Below are 19,764 nucleotides of genomic sequence, written 5' to 3'. Positions count from 1 at the left end.
CAGAATAGCCAAATTTTTAGCTGAAGCTTTGGACCAATGCAAGTTCTTCAAGGGCTTTGCTCCTGCTATTCATCTGAGATGGCAATACAAGAACATCTATTCCCTTAAGCTGATTTCTTTTACTAATAAAACTTGGTAATTTCATCTTATATAAGAACATAGCCAAGAGCAGTTCTGAATCAGGCAAGTGCTGTATCTGTTTGTATGGAAGAGAAAGGTAGGAGCAAACAAATAGCTGCATATCTCATGTTTTCCTAGTATCTGGGAGTCTGACTGAGGAACTTCCCCAGCTTCATGTTGAACTACTTGTACTTGAAACCAGTCATGACATTTTTTCTTTATGAACTTACCTCGCCACTTTTTTTAGGCTAAGTTTTGGCATCCATAAGTCATAATTATGATTTATAACTAATTATGCATTTTTGTTGGTTGCTTTATAGAAAGTTTCTGTTCCTGCAGTAAGAGAACTATTTGTAATATTTCAGTGGACATGCCATGACTTTCTAGCACTCAAGTTTCCTCCCCCCCTTTCAGAACTTCAAAAACAGACTAAATGTTTAAAAATCTGTTTCACTGTAGAATTTCTTCCAGTACTTGTTGGGTTTTTTTTTCCTAATAAGAAAGAAAAGATTCACCAAAAATTTATTCCCTCTTCTGAAGTGAACCACTCAAGATTATTAGAAATTTAATGTGTTTCATTTCAGAGACATTTTCAGCTAGAATGAGTGCTTATCCTCAGTGGAAATTCTGGCAAGTCTGTATTAACACACAGGGAACCAGAAACTGATCAAAGTACTTTACTTGGAAGGAAACAAAATATTTTCATTATAAAAGTTAGTATTTTGAAGCATTTCTATAATCTTTGGGATCCATGCTCATTAGGCAGTTTTAAAGCTGTGATCTTATTTTGAGCCATATCTCACTACAAAAATTGACTCACTGAAATTGGTAAATGTTGACTGTATGGTTGTCATGAGGTACAAAGTAGTGAAAAAAAGAAGTATTTTTAGATTTAGCCATACTGTGTTTTTAGGTGTAGCATCTTTTTTTGTGTGTGTGCAACCAGGTCCAAATAGACTTCTCTGCTCTAATCTCATTGCTGTGCTCATGGTAGGCTTGAAGAATAGAGTTGATTTCCTGAGGATTTCAATGCAAATTGAGCTGATGGGGTTATTTTTTTGTAATTTTTTTTTCCTTTCCCCACAACCCTTCTCCAAACATATATATGCACATAAAACAGGTTAATCATATTGGCATCTTTCTGTAAAATCCTAGAGACTTAAAGTCATGTAATTACTGAAGTGGATTTCTTTAGTGGGAGGATAAAGTTTTGCTTTATGATGAAAACTGAGTAGTGCTAGCATTAGACTGTTCACTGAATCAGCTGCTGAAATTGTCATAAACAACCATTTTTCTGAAAGCTTTTCGCTAGAAAAAACTCCCATGTTGCAGTATAGAAAGATGAGTTCTTTTAACAGTGATGGGATCACTGAGCAGAATTTCTCAATGGCAGGAGGTACAAAATCATCTTCTCTTCACAGGGTGAAATCAAGACCAAATTTATCTTGAAATTTAACAAGCAGATTGGGAAGCACAGGTATGATCCCTTTCTGGTCAGAAATCCTACAGAGAAATTATAGACTATGCTTCACAATTGCTGGTATTTTCAGCAGTTTTCACATTGTGATCTGGCTAACAGAAAATATACTGATAAAATCCCCATTTTGGAGTAATAGAACAGTAGACATAAAACCAAAAAAGAAACTGTGCATGCTTAAGAAAATGCTGTCCTGAGAATCAAAAAAGGCACATTTGGCTTCAGAGTAGTGTTTGTGTTCCTAACTACTCCTTGGAACTCCAAGGAGGGCCTTCAGCTTGTGAGCAGGAGATATGTGGCTCCAGCTGATGCAGTTGGAATAATACTGGCTTTCACATGAGCAGGAAGGTGCATTAACCTTCAAAGTCTGCTTTTTTGGGGTGGATCTGCAAGGACATGGGGGTTACAGGGTCAAGTGGAGCTGAGGAGTCACCATATTCAGCATGAGGAGGAGCCGCAGCCTTTTTACTGATGGAGAGTTCAAGGAGGTTCTTGTGGTTTACAGCTGACTGTCATGGCTTCTACAAAGTCAGGGGTGGCCAGACAAAGTCACCCTCCACACACAGCCAGCAAGGGTGAAAACTGGTACAAGAATGATATTTCCTTTTTTCAGGAAGGGTTAAGGAACGTTCTTGCTGAACTGTTATCAACGTGATTTTATATAATGAACCATAATCAGAAATAGTATGCAAGCCTGATTAAGGCTGTTGATGCAGTGAAACAGGAATACACCCACACATGTACTTTCTGTAGGTAATTTACTTTTGAAGGTTTAGTATTGGAATTTAAATGATTTCAAATCTGTTTTCATTTTATAAAATGTTTTTCATGCATGTGAACCAGGAACAGATGTAGATATTTCCTTTTACTGACCATGACTGGAGAAAAAAAATCACATAAGGCAAAAAGACTTTTCCATAATACTTCCTAGATTATAATGAAAAAACCTCAAATAGACATGCTTGGACTATGTTTGGGATGTTTGGCTGGAGGCTTATTTTTGTGGTATCTGAGTTGTTGCAGCCTAACTTTGAGAAAAGTGAATAAATCTTGTAGGGAGTAATTTGGGTCGTGGATTAGAAACGCAGCTGATAAAAGACCTGCGTGAACAGATGGGCAGGTCAAACACACACAAGTTTACTTACTCTTTGAGACAACTGGTAGTATCCAACCATCCATCTATATTTTCTTCTTAGGTTTAAAGATACATGGATGACGTGCCAGTACTGCTGGCATATGTATGCTTGTAATAGACTGATTCTTATTTAAATTGCAAAGTGTGTTTTTAGATGTCGCTGCCACCTTGCTTGCTCTTCTCAGTTTGTATCCTGATTTGCCAGCTTGACTGTCTGGATTCATGACTTGAATTGCTTATTTGCTTCTCCCTGGTATTGCAATTTGGTGTAGGCTGCTTCTCACAATGAGCTGTGCACAGACTTTCACGATCACTCCTGAAGAGTTGATGTAGGTGGCCAGGTAGGTATTATTTTCTTGTTATAGCTGGTGGAGATAACTGCCTGCCCTCAGTGACTGGTATGGCTGTTTTTAAAATTTAACTGCTGTCCACTTGGATGCTCTCAGTTGCTTTGACCGTATAGTCTGTGGTAGGACTGTAGAACATAATGTACCTACATCATCAGACCTAAGGGTCTCATCTACATGTTGGTCACTGCTGAAAGAATTTCTAAGTAACCTTTCTTGGTTTTCTGTGTATGAGGAGTTCTTCTGCTTCAATCCTGTGAATCCAGCCTGAACACCCACTCGTAGCACAGCACTAACAAGAAATGAATCAACTGAAATATTTATATCTACCTTCATTATTTTCTAAACCATAAATGTTTCCATCATGCAGGATGCAGATTTCTGCTGAGTAACTGCATGTTTTCGCAGGCAGGTTTTTGTCCCTTTCTGCATTGTTTTATTCATCATTACTAGTAGTAGAAATATTTTAGATGTAGAATAATAGCTTGTGTACTACCAGTCTGACTTTTGCCTCATGTTTTTGTGTACATTCCCATATGGAAAAGGAGAATGACATTGTAATGTTTGTTCATTTAGTAGAGTACAAGGTTTCTGTAGTTGTACACTGTTCCCTGCTAGGTTTTTGGAGCTATTTGTAGGTTTATATGTCATTCTTTTGCGTTTCACACTGAAAGCTTCAGACATCCTTTGCAGTTTTTGAGGTGGTATTGGTAATGGATGTAACACACTCATCTTTGTCACCTGCTGATAGAACACCTAGTGCTCTTAAATTCCTCTCAGTTGTATGGTCCCATCCATGTTTTTCTGATGTATTTTCATATCCCAAAAACTGGTGAAGTCTTACTTAAAGTGGTGTTTCGTTTAGTCTTAATTTTAAATTACATTTTAAAGGAAAATTAACAAAAAAAGCTATATGCTATTCCTTTATATTTATGAATATGGTAGTTTGGAAAATACATGTGTAATGCATATATTTGGGAAATAAATGTGGTTGTCAAGGACAAAAAGCTTTTTTTATGTATTTTGTGAAAAACAGGAAAGTGAATTATCCCCAGGGATCTCTGATGTCATGCCTGTTATGTTATATAAGAGTCAGAGAAGCCTGAAAGATTTTTTTTTCCATTCTGTTGGATTTATGGTTCCTCATAAGGTTAGATTTACACAGTATGCGTGTCAAATGGTAATTTAAGATGGTTTTCTTTTTCGGTCTGTGGAATGACCCCATCTTTAACTCTGAATGAAACCAAACTAGTAAATAAACGTCTTCCTTGGACAAAGACCACAGCCTTTTTAGTTTAGGAGGATCTGTTACATTGGAGGACTGGGAGGGGTTGCCATAAGGACTGCTCTAAAAATACGTGACTTACTGAATCTGTTGCCATGCCTTCTATGTGAACAGTTTAATTGTCTAAAGAAAAACATAATTTCATCCGCTTGTCATGTTTTTCTGCTTGTATGGATAAAGTAGGCTTCAGAAAACACAAAAGATGGTTCCAAAAAGAAGACTGCACCCCGCTTTGGGGTGGAGTATATGGGAGAAATGCAGCATGCAGTAATCCATCAATATCACTCTTAACAGTGCTCTAGGTGGTTGCTAGTGGCAGTCATTTTAGGATCCTTTACAAATTAATAGGTAACTGATTTTGAAGCCTATTTCAGTGTTCCACTGAAAGGACACAAGAGTTTGGCTTGCATGGGATTGCATGTTTGCAAGTTAAATGATTACAGGCAAAGTACGAAGCTGATGATGGAAGAGAAAAATTAAAAGAATGGAAAACATAACAAAAGTGAAGAGTTGCCAAAAATTATAATTGCTTTCTTATAAAATCTGTTGATTACTAATTTTTTGTTTTGTCTTGTGATATATTTAGTCTAAATAAACAGTTAACTTTTTTCTTTAAACACTTTGTTTTAAGATATTTTATTAGGGGGAATTTATTTTTACTTTTTGTTTATCTGCACTTTTAGATCAAGTTCTTTGCACTGATATGCCAGTATAATTTCAAGCACTCAGCAGTATAGTAATACAAAACTTGCAATTTAAAAAAGATAAATTGGCATGTTGATGAAAAAAATATTACTGAGTTTTTAATTTTTTTTCCCAAAAGAATTTGTAGTAGAAGACTATGGAGGATTCAACTGAGTGCATTTCTGTTTGAATGCTGCAGTTCTTTACAATTACAGGATTTAAAAAAAAAAAAAATTAAATTTTTGCTCCAGATTACTGTCTTCTTCTAAGGTTTTTAATTGAGTTCTTTTCTTGGTGTTGCACACTTGACTGCATGTGGCAGTCACTTGAAATGTAAACTGTTGTACTTCTTGGAAGGATTCTTTGAGAATTACATGCTTTATCTGTTCAAACATGTGAACTGTTGAAATAATCTCTCTGTTGCTTTCTGTAGCCCTTGTACGACTTTATAGTCTGGACTGTAATTTTCAATATAATTATTTTGTGCTGTCTTTACTTGGCTAAAGTTCAAATAATCTGAATACCTAAAAGATTCATGCTGCAGGCCATATTCCAGGTTATTAGAGTCAAAATTTCCTGTAGAAACATACAATGAACGTTTGATGGGTTTAGCTTTAATTTTGTTTTCTTCATATAGCAGTAGTGAATGCAGTTCATTAACCATCTTTACTTGTGTAAAACATTAGTAATTGTGGGAAGTCTTTAAATGACATGAGGGTTAATTACCATGTTATATTTAAGTACTTCTGTCTAGAGAAGCTTTGGAAAGATAACATTAACATATTGTGTGTAAATATATGTAGATGTATGTATACAAAGATAAACATGGTATATATTGCTACACCCAAAAAGCAAAACATGTATTTTAGGAGGAAATACTTTAACTTTGTGTTAAAGTCTTTGTCATAAAAGAATACCATTTAGGTAGTTCAGTTGACATTCTTAGCAGGTTATTTGGGGGGGGAGGAAAGCCCTTTCTTGGGTGTGTACTTTTAAATGTTATATTTCAGTAGTAGCTTAAACTTGTTTTTCACTTTGCAAACATAGTGTTTGGTTTTATCTGTGGAACTTCCAGTTGCCTTTTTTTTTTTTTTTTTTTTTTTTTTTTTTTAATACCCTGGAACTGTAATAGATTCAAGTAATGATCTACTTGGTATTTTCACATTACCTGGTAAGGAAGCAAATTGATTGAACACTTATTATGAGACAGTTGAATGTCTTTTGAATAGCTTTTATTGAGGGAGCAAATTGAGGTCTGAAATTCCAAACTGATGGAGTTTGTTCTATCCTGTCGAGGGCCGGGGCCAAAAAGGCTGCATAGCAGAGGATCCCAGGGTTGAGAGGGAAGGGTTGTGCAGGGTGATTGCCAGAAATGCCAGCAGCTTAGAGTGACAGGAGACCATGTGAGACTGGCTGCTGAAGGGGCCTGGGATGTAAGCAAAGGATTGCTGGTGAGGCAGGAATTGATGGATACCTCTGGTGTGGATGTCTGGTAATAATCCCTCTGCTTGTAATTTTCCTGTCCAGCACTGCAGCAGTTCCTTCAAAGCAGGAGCAGCAGTTGCAAAAGCACCTTCAGGAGTGTGTGTGAATGTGGAAGGCTCTCTAGATGATTAATATCAGGGTTGTGGAAACAAAGCTTATTAATTTTAGGTAAATTTTAACTTTTGCTCCTGAAAACCTGCTTTTGTTTCTCCCTTAAACACATGACTTCGTGATCGGCCAGCCTATGGAGAAATAGTGCTTTGTGGAGGTTTGAGAGCTTGGATGACTTTCCTGAAGGCATCAGAACAGCTCCTTGCAATTCTTTTACCAAATCATTAGTTTAGGGAGAAGCAACTGCAGGGATAAAGGACTATTAATGATTAATGGTGTTGAGAAAAAGATCTTAAATGCTAGCAAAATTGTTGAGTTTCAAGCAAGATAAGCACCCCGACCAGCTCCAGCACGGCGGTCACTCTCAGCCGCTCGGTCCATACTCCACAACACCAATGTGATGGATGGCAAATATGTTGATTTATTGCAGGGAAACTTAACATTTTATGGCCTAGGTTCACTGTGTTACTCCCATCTACATACGTCACACCTAGGTGCTATTGGCTAATTGCAAGAGGCCTTGCTATCCTAGCTTTCCGTTAAATCCCGAGTTCTTCTGCACCGCCAGGCCTTAACTACAGCACAAAATTATGGGCTTATGTTTTTTTAATAATCCTTTTATCAAATTAATGACACAGTCTGTTACAAGAAAAATTGTATTAGTTTTGAGTTGCATTCCAGACTACTTAGAAGCAACTGGAAGTTTAGAGATAGTAGGTTAAATACCCTCTTTCCCTCTCTTCCAAGCTGAGGTCTTGCTCATCTCTGATGTTTGTGGCATGTCATGAGATCTGGTGATGACTGTGTACTAGTTTGCTAAGGATGGCCAGCATGAACAGAGCCAGTGGAAGCAGCTTGGAGACCACAGGCTAAGTTCTATCTCTGTTCTTGTACCAGAGATACGCTGGAAACAAATCATGGCCGTGCTGGAGGAGAAAGGACTTTTATGGGCCTTTCTGCTATGCAAATATGAGCAAGGATGCACGCTTCAGGAAAGGGCATCCTTGGTGCTCACTGGAATTTGTAGCTCTTACACTGAACTGTACCAAAGTATCAGCCTGTTTTGGGGTTGTTTCTTAGTCTGGGTGGGGGGTTTTTTTGTGTTTTTTTGTTTGTTTGTTTGTTTTGTTTGGGTTTTTTTGTTTGTGTTTTGTTTTGATTTGTGACTCTTCATAGGTCAGATTGTCACAATATCAGATACTAGCCATTGATTAACTCGGACACTTGTCAGTAAAGCAACTTTTTTTTATACGAGTCCACACACCAGGAAGAACAGTCTGTTTCTGGAACCGTTACCCAGGAATGCAGTATAGCAGCAGCTACAAACTGAGACATAAACAGAGAAGAAGCATCTCTTTAAAATAAGGAAAGGGAGGGGTATAAATCAAGCTATTTTGTAATTGGTAAAAATTTGCTTTCTTGAGAGATGGTATCTGTGAGCTGGAATAATTTGCTCTCATGTTGCCACTGATGTAGACTTGTTTCCTAGAGAGCAAGCACTCCTTTCAAAAGTAAATTGTTATTAGCAATTTTGTTCCAGGAATAGCATACAGTAAGACTTGTCATCATCTCTCTTTTAGATCCTGTAAATTAGCTTCCAGGAAAGGGATTCTACACTTAATTAACTAGATGAGTGACATTGGTACCAAAATGGAACATGATTGTTGAAGTAGGAATGACCAGGTGCAGTCCTTTTCTCACTCTTCCTTTCTGTCTCAGTTAAAAGGAGTTTTAAAGTATTTGTTTCAGCAACAGTTACTTGTATACTTGAGAATTGTGATATCCATGTCTTGATTAATACGTATGAAATGGATGTGAAAACAGAGGATGCAGTTCTGGCTTTGAGAAATTGTTGTATTTGCATGGTGAATAATGAGTAGGAAATCATAACGGAGCAAAATATGCTGAAGTGCACAGGTGGGAGATTAATGTCCCCTGTGTTGCTATATCTGTCTCAGTTTGATAGCTTTTATTATGCTTCATTTACCATCCTGTTATGTCACGAGCATTTACCACTGACTGCAGGAGATTATGATTATTGAGTGTGACTTCATGGTCTTGTGCACAGGGAGGCCAGCTGGTTCACTGTGCTCTGAGCCAGCTGATGGTTTACAACCATGGTTACCAGGGCTCAAAACCTGGGGGAGCAAATTTTGCTGAATGCCATGGTGGATGTGCTCAACTCAGCACCCTTTTCTAGTGACTGCGCCTCCTCTGGGTGTTCGTGAAAGCTGAGTGAGCTTGGCTCTGTCTGTCTGTACTGCAAGAGTGAGAAGCTGGTGGTAGTGACTCACAGTAATTACTGTAACACCCTAAAATCAATGCAACCTTGCCCAGGTTCATGTGTATTTGCATCAACTACTTCAGCAGAGAATGAAGCTAAGAATAAAAAAGTGCTAAATCCTAGCAGATCAGTGCAGGTGATCATGGTGTGTATGGCAACAGATGGCAGCCAGTGTCCTCAGAGCAAAGGTTTTCTTCTGATGGTTGGGGGTGAAAGGAAACATTCAGAGAACAAGGCAGAAGCACAGACCTGCTGGCATATGAATCAGTGAACAAGTTTTATAGGCATAAATTGGTGAAGTGGAGGGAAAAGAAAGGGAGGTTGAAGGAATTTTTCTGTCTATGCAGAGCTGAAAGTTATCACTAACTCAGCTGACACAAAGCCAGCAATTCTGCTGAATTTGAAAAAAAATAAATCTGGAAATTGGTAAAATACCAAACACCATTCTTCAAACATTTTCAGTTGGTAAAAACTTCCTCAGAAAGATGAACCTTTTAGCTTTCCTGCAATTACAATGATGAAAGTAATCCTGGGAAGAAAAGGGTAAAGTTAATAATAGGTAACCAGATAAAGTATTTCAAAAGGCTAAATTGAATTTTTTGTCTCTGAGGAATTAATTTTATGCAATTAGACATTATTTTGTACATATAATATCTGAAGTGGCTGATAAATTAATATTCCCTCCTGGGATTTGTTCTAATTCAGGTAAGAATTTGTGACACAAATATATTATCTTTCATATATAAAATATTTTTTCTTTCTCTCATTTAATTTTTTCTAGCTTTAGAGGAGCTTCTAGTTTTCACGGGCTTATGCTGATGCCATTTCTTTCCCAGTAGAAGTTAGCAAGGGTTGCTGTCAGCAATGTGTGTGTTGATGCACTGCATTTCCTAAATTGACTGTATTTAGGAAACCCCCTGGAACAGAGAAGATCTCAATTAAGTTTTTCACAACTGCTTGCTGTAAAATGTTATTCTGATATCCTACAGTTTTGGCAATTTTAAAGTGTCCCTGGCAATATGTTGCATTTACCACCCTCTACTATGTTTTACTGTTTGGAGTGGAGCAGGTGTGTAGTATGGAGGCTTGGCAAAAGTGAGACTTTCCTAGAAGTTGAAACTGTTTCACTCATTTCTGAATTTTTAATTTTAAAATGCCACTTTTTAATGAGGGCTGATGGAAAAGTATGAAGTCCTTCCTTCAGAACATTTTGAATCATGAATAATTTGGTGCCCCCAAATCTATCTCTGTCAACATCAGACTATTAGGATCATTAACACCCGTGATAGCATAATCTGGAGCCTCATAATGTTCTCAGCAGGTAAGATAAGAGTAATTGCTGAATCTTGTCAAGTAAGACTCAGTTGTGGGTAAAGTCACTACTTTGCAGGGAAAAAGAGCATGATTCCACATAAATTAAAGACAGAAAAAACTGTAATAGAAAGTCTCTGAATTGATGAGTCAGGTGTGAGCTCCTTTTCTCCATTCACCTTAACAAGTCGTTGAATTTTCTGTGTCTAACTGGATCCAAGATAGAAACTGATTACTGTGCAGTAGTTTGAGGTTTTTTGGCTCTCCTGAACTGATTTGAGCAAGATATTACTTCTTGAGCAGCTACTTGTGCTTTGTTGCTTTATATTCCAAAGGTCTCTAGATGAAATCTTTACTGGTAGGTCTTCATTTTTCTAGGTGTTTGACTTTAGGCATGACAAATAAGAAATCAAAATACTTGACTTCCTTGCCTTTTAAGAATGATAGTCTGCAAAACCGTTTCCCAGTTCATCTACATGGTCCTTTTATAAGAGTGGTTCTTTGTCCTACACCTAAAACTTTGGCTTTGGAGGAGGCAGCAAAGTGATTTATAAAGGTATAAATAGAAAGCAAAAGAATGAAGATAGGTTTGTGCTCATTTCGAGTTGAGATTAGATACTTAGTCATCTGGTACTGGTAAAAACCTAAGAATAAAATTTGTCATAAGGATCTGAGACCCATTTTGAACAGATACTTGGACTGCTTTTCTAATTTTTGCATGCAATCTGATAAGCAGATAATTGGTTTTCTGATTATTCTCTTAACTTTCTATTCAGGTTTTTAATTTATATAATCAGTACTAAATTTTCATGTGCCCTTTCAGTAGTTTATGAATCTGGTTTTCATTTACAGCTTTTTATATGTAGCTGTTCATCTGATTATTTTGTTGGCCTCCTTAGTAAGTTGAGATGAATTGGAAAAGGGTACATTTTTGTGGTTATGCAAGTTTGTCCTCGCCATATTCTGTTCACATAGATATTTGTAGCTCTACCTGAAGTTCTATTTTCTCTCTATATTGAAATAGTAACAAAGTAGGAATTGTTCCTCTTCACAAATGCTGTTCTTGGTTTTAGAAGTAGGTACCATACTGCCTATAATTGTAATTGTAACTAATTGTCATAGATTACATATTCTTTGTTAGCAATTTTGCTGCTTATTAAGTTTTGGCAGGTTTTTCAGTTCAAAATAACACCTGTTACTGGTAACTAATGGTGATTGAAATCAAGTGGGATTTGTTCTATCTCTGATGCTGTCATGTTTTGCAAATAATGAATATGAAAAAAAGGTTAAAGTACAGACTGCTGTTATTGTTTATTTTCATTAAAGCTGATAACCAGTGTACCCAGGACCTGTGCTTTAGGAGTGTTTAATGTTATCAAATGTAATGTTTTCACTTTATTTTGATTGGAGCTAATCAAACCTTTTACACCAGATTGTTACGTCTCAAGTTAGACACCAGGCTGGAAAGGTCTAGAGAAATAAACACGGACAGGTGGTTGCAGTCTCCAAAATATTTTACTTAATAGTGATTTAATTCACATAGACACAGTCAGAGGTGGAGTTCATTTCTTCAGAGTATGATATTTACTATTACCATAATCATTTATGGCCTGTATTTCAGCTGCTACAGCAGATGAAGGAGGACAGCTGCAAAAACCTGCAGAACATGAAACAGCTGGTCCCCAGAGTGAGACATCCATAAAGCTGAGTCAGGAACAGAGACTTTCCTTTGGAAAATACACTGTGTGGTCATGTAACTAATGACAAAAAAAAAACCAAAACATATATACAACAGGTCAAGAATAAGTTGCATAGACCACTTAGTTATATTTTTTTTCATATGATTATAGATATGTTTGTGTATCTACATCCTTACTTAGGATTATTACCCTGAAAATTTTTAAAGGAAAAAAGTATAATTTGGGTAGTAGGGAGAGCTGGTGGTGTTTGGATGCTTATATGGTGTTTGAATGCTTGTATGGTCAACACCAAACTTGGGAATTTTTAGAGTTGCTGTGTGAACTTATGCCCTTAAGTTAATGAGAAACTTGTACTACTAGGTTATCTGTTTCAGTAAAACAGCATTTATGGGGGGTGGGAGGAGGTGTATACTTTGCTTTCAGAGATACTGATGGTGGAAGGGGAACAGAGTGGGACAAATCTTGTCTTTCACTGCAGACTGTGAAGAGGAGCTTGTGGTAGTGGATGCTTGTACTTCTGCGTGTTTTATGTTCAACTCTTAGTTTGGGTTTTCCTTTACGATCTCTTTTAGCCAGGCATTCTTCTGCCCTAAATCCTTATCAGTTTTCATTCTATTTTCATTCCATCCTGCCTATAAAAGCAAGCCTGTATAGATCTTTAGGAAGTGCTATGAAGTGTTGCCATTTCATAGAGTTTAATAGTGTTTAAACACTCTTTGATAGGCACTGTTGAAAAGTATCAGCAGAAGATTAGGCTCTATCATGGCACACAGTGTTTGCATTTTCACTTCCTTGATCTGATGGTGCACAAAGTTGTTTCACCAGCCTGATTAGATCTTAGGCTGAAGAGTGTTTGAAAATTGTAAAAAGTTATAGCTGAATATTCAGTAGTTTTGCAACAGCAGCATTGGTAGACTGCCTTTCTAAAGTTATTCTGATTATTTAACTAGAAAAAACCCTGTTATTTCAGCAATATTATTGACAGCACAAAGTTGAGTGCTGCAGCTGACACAGCAGAAGGAAGGGATGCCATCTAGGTGATGACATTGACAAGCTGAAAGAGCAGGTCTGTGAGAACCTGATGAGGCTCAACAAGTCCAGGTGCAAGATACTGCACCTGGGTCAGGACAATCCTAGACATGAGTATAGACTGGGAGATGAACTTTTTGAGAGTAGCCCTGTGGAGAAGGACTTGGGGATGCTGCTGGACAAAAAGCTGTATGGAAGTCAACAGTGCTGCAAGTGCAGAAATCCAACTGTACCCTGGGCTGCATCAAATGCAGCAGGGCCAGAGAGGTTGGTGTCCCCTGTGTTCTGTCCTTGTTAGACCCCACCTGGAATAGTGCGTTCGGGTCTGGATTCTTCAGGAAAAGAAACATGTAGAACTGTTAGAGCAGCTCCAGAGAAAGGCCATGAAGATGATAAGAGGGTTTGAGCAGTTCTTCTAAGACAGATGGAGAGAGCTGGGATTGTTCAGCCTGGAGAAGAGAAGGCTGTGAGGAGACCTTATTGCAGCCTTCCAGTACTAAAAGAGGGCTTTGAAAAAGAGAGAGATTTTTTACCTGAGGAGATAATGATAGCACGAGGGGCTAAGAACTAGAACAGTTTTAAACTAAAAATATGAACAATTTAGATTAAATTATATAAAGTTCTTTCCTGTGAGGGTGGTGAGGTACTGGAACAGGCTGCCTGGAGAAGTTATGGATGGGCCATTCCTGGAGGTGTTCAAGACCTGATCTAATGGGTGGCATCCCTGCCTGTGGCAGGGGTGTTGGAGCTGCGTGATCTTTAAGGTCTCTTCTAATTCAAACCATTCCATGATTCTAAGATTGTAGCAGCCTTACAAGGAGAAGAGCTGTGTTTATGTAAATGGCTGTGCAAATACAGTAGTACCCTGGGTGACTCGCACTGTTCGTGTTATGTGTGATGCAGTCAGCTTGCATTTTAAGTATTCCTTATGTGTTGAGTTTTATATTAAGAACAGCTATTTTAAAAAGGTGCTTTATATGGCAAGTGAACTTTAAACATGCTGCATTTGGAGGCAGAAAGTGCCCTGGCTTGGTATTTAATTAGTGTGGTGCACAGTACTGTGGTTCTGAGGCTGCAGAAAGTGCTGGTTTCCCTGGAAGCATTAGAAAGCCTTGATTTTAGACAATACTCTATTGTCAATGCAGTGCTGGTTCAGCAGCATCTCTGCACGCATTTGGCAAATATTTAAAGGACACATTTTGTGTGATTGGTTCAGCCTTTGAAAATTATTAACTACTTTGTGTTAAAGTATGTACACAGCAATGCAAGATTTAATCTTGACAATCCCATGCTTTTGTCTTCTACCAGCAAAGGATGTATTTGTGGATTATGGTTTTTTAACTCCTCAAAGGGCAGTGTACTAAAGGCTTTGTAATTGCTTCTTTACTGATGAGGTATGGGAAAGCATTTAATTTCTGTGACTTTGTGAAGCTAGAATAATACAGTAGCTATGGTAGACAAAATTTTATTAGCCAGGGAAATAAATGAAACTTTTCTTACCAAGTTACTTCAAAGTATGTGTTTCCATTTAGTTTTAACATTTTTACATGTTGTAAACTCTGGTCAGAGGTAATACATGCATTCTGGACTATGCAGCTAATCTGCAAATAAGGCTGTGCAAAGCACAAAATAAATGTTCTGGACAGCCATCTTACATCTCTTACAGTTTTGTACACTTTTTTGATAATTAGCTTCTTTTTTTTTTAGTTAACATATCAGATATTTACATTAATGGGAAAGTTGAATAGGTAGTGTTAATAGCTAATAGCAACCAAGGATGTGTGACTTGTAAATGGCAAATCTTTAAAGTGTTTATAAATATTGGAGTCCTGATCTGTCTCTTGTACAGTTTCTCTGGGAAATGTATGCTGTATGTATCCTTAGCTGAGAAGCTTCATACTTGTGCTTTGTAACACTGTTCAGTAACCCAACTAAAAAGTACCACTAATCAATTCAGAAGGAAAAATTTGTATTTGTTGGAATCAGAAGCCAGAATTATTTTTTCAGAAGGCAACCCAACAATACCTGGAAAACTCCTCACTGCCATGTTACACAGCGGTGCATTTTTGAGATGATCATCAATGTGATTTACAAACATGTTTGTTAAAAATACTAATTATGTGTAATAATTACCTTGATAGTATCAGTTACCAGAAAAGTTCTGTATTAAAGAATTAATGATTTTCTCTCTTTTTTTCTGTTCTAGGCTTAAGAGAAGCATAAGCGATTCAATTGCAACTCTGACATTTTGGACCACGAGTGATGTTAAAACTATTTGAATGTATTGGAGCATGGCTACTTCTTAAAATGCAGAAATTAAAGGAAATTGCTGCTTATCAAAACCTATTAAATATCTGAATTTTCTAGACATCCTGCATTTAACTGTGTCCTTAAATGTCCATGATTAAGATCTCATGCAACCATTGTATATTTTGGAGACTATTCTCCAGAAGAGAACTGTGCATTTAAAAAGCAGAAATGACTGTGTATTTTCTTGGAACTTACTAAGGTTGAACATACTGAAAGACCATGACCAGCTTGAAGCGGTCCCAGACCGAAAGGGCTGTTGCCACTGGGGTATCAGTCGGGACAGATGGCACCTCAAAAGTCCACTCGGATGACTTCTACATGAGACGCTTTAGGTCACAGAATGGCAGTTTAGGATCTGCAGTCATGGCACCAGTTGGACCTCCTCGCAATGAGAGTTCCCACCATGTTACCTCTACCCCTGGAGTCCCTAAAATGGGGGTCAGGGCAAGGATTGCTGATTGGCCCCCAAGAAAGGAGAACATCAAGGAGACAACCAGATCTAGTCAAGATATTGAAACATCAAGTTGCCTTGACAGCATGTCTTCTAAAAGCAGTCCTGGGAGTCAGGGAAGCTCTGTTAACCTGAATGCTGGCGATTCTGTCATGTTAAAGAGCATCCAGAGCACACTTAAAAACAAGACCAGACAATCTGAGAATCTAGACTCCAGGTTTCTTACACCTGATGGCTATCCCAGTTCCCCAAGGAAAGCTCTTCGCAGAATACGACAGCGCAGCAACAGCGACATCACCATAAGTGAGCTTGATGTGGATAGTTTTGATGAATGTATTTCACCCACTTTTAAATCTGGACCATCTCTGCACAGAGAGTATGGCAGCACATCTTCCATAGATAAGCAGGGAACTTCAGGGGAAAGTTTTTTTGACTTATTGAAGGGCTATAAAGATGAAAAGTCTGACCAGAGAAGCCCAGGCTCAGCTAAACTTGGTGAGCTTCTGATTGCCAGTGGAAGCAAGGGTTCAGGATTCTCTCTAGATGTGATAGATGGACCTATTACTCAAAGGGAAAACCTGAGACTCTTTAAGGAAAGGGAGAAGCCACTCAAGAGACGCTCAAAATCAGAGACAGGAGATTCATCTATTTTTCGTAAGCTGCGCAATGCCAAAGGTGAAGGGGAACTTGGGAAGTCTTCAGATCTTGAAGATAACAGGTCAGAAGATAGCATTAAGCCTTGGACTTGTCCGAAGTGTTTTGCTCATTATGATGTACAGAGTATTTTATTTGATTTAAATGAAGCAGCAATCAACAGGCATAATGTTATTAAAAGAAGGAACACAACGACAGGTGCATCTGCTGCTGCTGTAGCATCACTTGTCTCTGGACCCTTGTCCCATTCTGCAAGTTTCAATTCTCCAATGGGCAGCACTGAAGACCTGAATTCAAAAGGAAATCTCAATATGGACCAGGGGGATGATAAAAGCAATGAACTAGTGATGAGTTGTCCTTATTTTCGTAATGAGATTGGTGGGGAAGGGGAAAGGAAGATCAGCCTTTCCAAATCTAATTCAGGTTCCTTCAGTGGGTGTGAAAGTGCCTCATTTGAGTCGACTCTGAGTTCTCATTGCACAAATGCTGGAGTTGCAGTTCTGGAAGTTCCCAAGGAGAATCTGATTTTACATCTAGACAGAGTGAAAAGATACATTGTTGAACACGTAGACCTTGGTGCATATTATTATCGAAAATTCTTCTACCAGAAAGGTAGGTAAATTTTATTTCTCCCTGAGTTTTAAGAATGTTTTTTTTGTTTTCCAAACATGCAAAATTCAGTTGATACTTAATAGTATTTGCAAGAATTAGGGATTTTTTTAATATAGTGTGTTTTACTGATCGTATGTGCTATATCTGATAGTCTTTCAAATTGTTGGAGTATAATAATGTTGAGGATTTTATTGCTGATAGATGTAGCAATGGCTACAAAGTATTAATGTCTTGAAATGCAGCTTTTGGTATCCACAGAAGTGGGCAGGGGTTTACACTTGAAAGGTAGAAACAAGAAAATCCTAAAATACGAGAACTTTCTTCCCACTGTGCCAGGAGTTGATGTACTGAGGATTTAATGGAATGTGTATCTTGGACAGTTACAATCATCTTCGGACATCCTAATTCACTTAATAACGCATTTCAAAATTTTTTGAAGTAAATAATACAGAAATGAAGATATGTGTAGATATAACTTTATACATACACACACAAATACCTGTGTTTCAATGCCAACAGTGAATCTGAAAAACCAGGGTGCAGTTCTTTTATCACATGGTTCTGCCCTGAAACCAAGGATTATAATTTCCATTGTATATATATGGGAGGGAGAAAAAAGCCCAAAGCCTTTCGACCTATAGAAAAGAGCAAACCCCAAACATTACCCAGATACTCCCCCTCTCTGTCCCCCCTGTCAAAATGATACTGGCACCGGGAGATGCAGACCTCCCTCTGTTCTTCACAATTCTGAAAATGATCATAAAGGATTGCAAACCAAAGTCCTTTAAAAGAGTTCTGTTTTCAGAATTGTGTTGTAGTTCCTGATGGATAGAGCTGGTCTCAGGACTGACCTGGAGAGTGCTTGTTCCTTACCTTCCAATGATTAAGATTGTTTTTCGTCTCTATTTAGTGAATGCAGGTCAAAATAACTTGTTTCTCACCTATAGAAGCAACAGGAATGCCTGGTTAGAATTAAATTGATGGTCTTAAAAGAAAAAAAACTTATTCTTAACTGCATGTTATTGCTAATAATAATATTTTCCATTTTTCCCTTGCCTTCAAAATATGTCCATCTCTCACCTCTTCCTCTGTGTATTGTCCATTGTTTAGCTGGCTAAACAATTGTTACTCTTTCCATAGTCTCCTGTTTCTGCATTCTTTCTAGGGGTGAGAGGTAGCCTTTGCTCCGTGTTTTTTGAAAGTGCTGATCCATATTCCTTTGGACACTTAGAAGTTAGGAAAAATAATGGTTTCCTGGGAAAAGTAAGCTAGATGTGTGATATAGGATAAGGTAGGTTTGGAGGGGAGAGCCTGAGGTTTGTGACCTTTGTGATTATCTTCCTCTGTTTCCCTCTGAAACCATTTGATTCCTTATCAGTCTAGTGAGTTTCACAATCAGCAGCTAAAGTTTCATGTTACAGCTGACCTGATTTACAGCATTTCAGCACTAAGAAGGGAAGACATTATTCCTCCCTTTTCCCTGTACCGGTTCTCTTGTTTCCAGAGAACTTGATAAGCCAGTTGAGTTTACTAAACAAGCAAAGCAGATTTCTTGCCATCACAATAAATTTAGGGTTTACTGCTTGGTTGTTTCTCTCCAGTTCTGGTGAGGGATATTATCTTTCCTCACAGTCACAGAAGTGCCAAAACCATACAGCCAGGTAAGGGATGAAAGAGAAGAAGAGGAAGGAGGTGTGAGTGGAATTTCAGACCTTGGCAAAAACAATTTATTGATTTGCCTTCTTAAAGGAAACCACACCCTCATGCTACTACTGTTCTAGTCACCATTACATTTCCATTTTTTGGTGGATGTAATTAAGAAGAATTGATAAAATCAACATAATCTAGTCCTAAGGGTACTGGTGAGGGGCAGCCAGATATAAAAATGTATGTTATGGAGTAGGATTAGATGGGGAGAAGAAGCTGTGATTTTTTTCCTTTAAGCAAGAAAGGGATTTTAAATTCGCTTTTCTTGTGTTCAGTCCAGCAGAGTCCAAACCAGGGTGTTGTTCCTATCAGAGATTTTTATCTGAAAAGCTGTACTTCAGAAGCCTCATGAGATATCCCAAACCCCAGTTTTCTACAAGTACAAAACACATTTTATTGACCACCCATCATTCCCTGAGCAAACTTTAGACTAAAGTTGATGAGGTGGAATAGTGATAAAACTTGAAGCAGCATAATGGGGGAAAAAAACCTAGCAAGTCAGTTGTAACTGAATTTTTTATGTAACATGAAGCAAGTAATGATGCAGAATTTTTTTTGCTGGAAGAAGAGATTGCATTTTTATTATGTTACGAATGGAACAGACAGTGCCAAAAGACAGTTTCAGTGGAATCAGCTCATCAAGTCAGTAGGCTTTGGGTAATTTTACAGTCTTAAGAAGTATTCTTAGATGAATTCTGATTTGACAACAATAGCTTTTAAAGATCTCAAACCAGGAAAATTTCACAGACTTGGAGAACACCTAGTAATCCTACAGCTTGCAAAGAATAAAAACCAGTGTTGCAGAGAATTGTAAGCCTGAGTTGGTTTTCATTCCAACTGGAAATAACAAAGATGATAATTTGGGACTATATCAATAAAGAACTGCCAGATAAAAATCATCAATGATGTCAGCGAGATTTCATGAAAAATTAGTCTTGTCACATAAAAGAAAAAAAACATAGTTAATCTGTGCCTTAAAAGGATGAATGCCATTGATTTCATATAGGCCCTTTTAATTTCTTCAGGGTAATTTGGTAAAATGCTGATGGTGACTTTTCTGAA

At 37.7% G+C, this 19,764-nt stretch overlaps 1 protein-coding gene across 7 annotated transcripts in view; it reads left to right on the top strand.

Moving 5' to 3' along the window:
- Positions 1-19,764, top strand: part of SIPA1L1 (signal induced proliferation associated 1 like 1) — a 199,477-nt gene that overhangs the window by 113,846 nt on the left and 65,867 nt on the right. For all 7 annotated transcript variants that reach the window (XM_058842505.1, XM_058842487.1, XM_058842514.1 and 4 more), the window contains one exon: positions 15,175-16,995. In XM_058842505.1, coding sequence (XP_058698488.1) covers positions 15,498-16,995 — 1,498 coding nt within the window. In that variant the 5' untranslated portion in view covers positions 15,175-15,497. The remainder of the gene's footprint in view (positions 1-15,174; positions 16,996-19,764) is intronic.

This window comes from Poecile atricapillus, chromosome 1, assembly GCF_030490865.1.
Source record: "Poecile atricapillus isolate bPoeAtr1 chromosome 1, bPoeAtr1.hap1, whole genome shotgun sequence".
Classification (NCBI taxonomy): Eukaryota; Metazoa; Chordata; class Aves; order Passeriformes; family Paridae; genus Poecile; species Poecile atricapillus.
The sequence above is the reverse complement of the archived record's forward strand: the minus strand, read 5'-3'. Positions and strand labels throughout refer to the sequence as shown.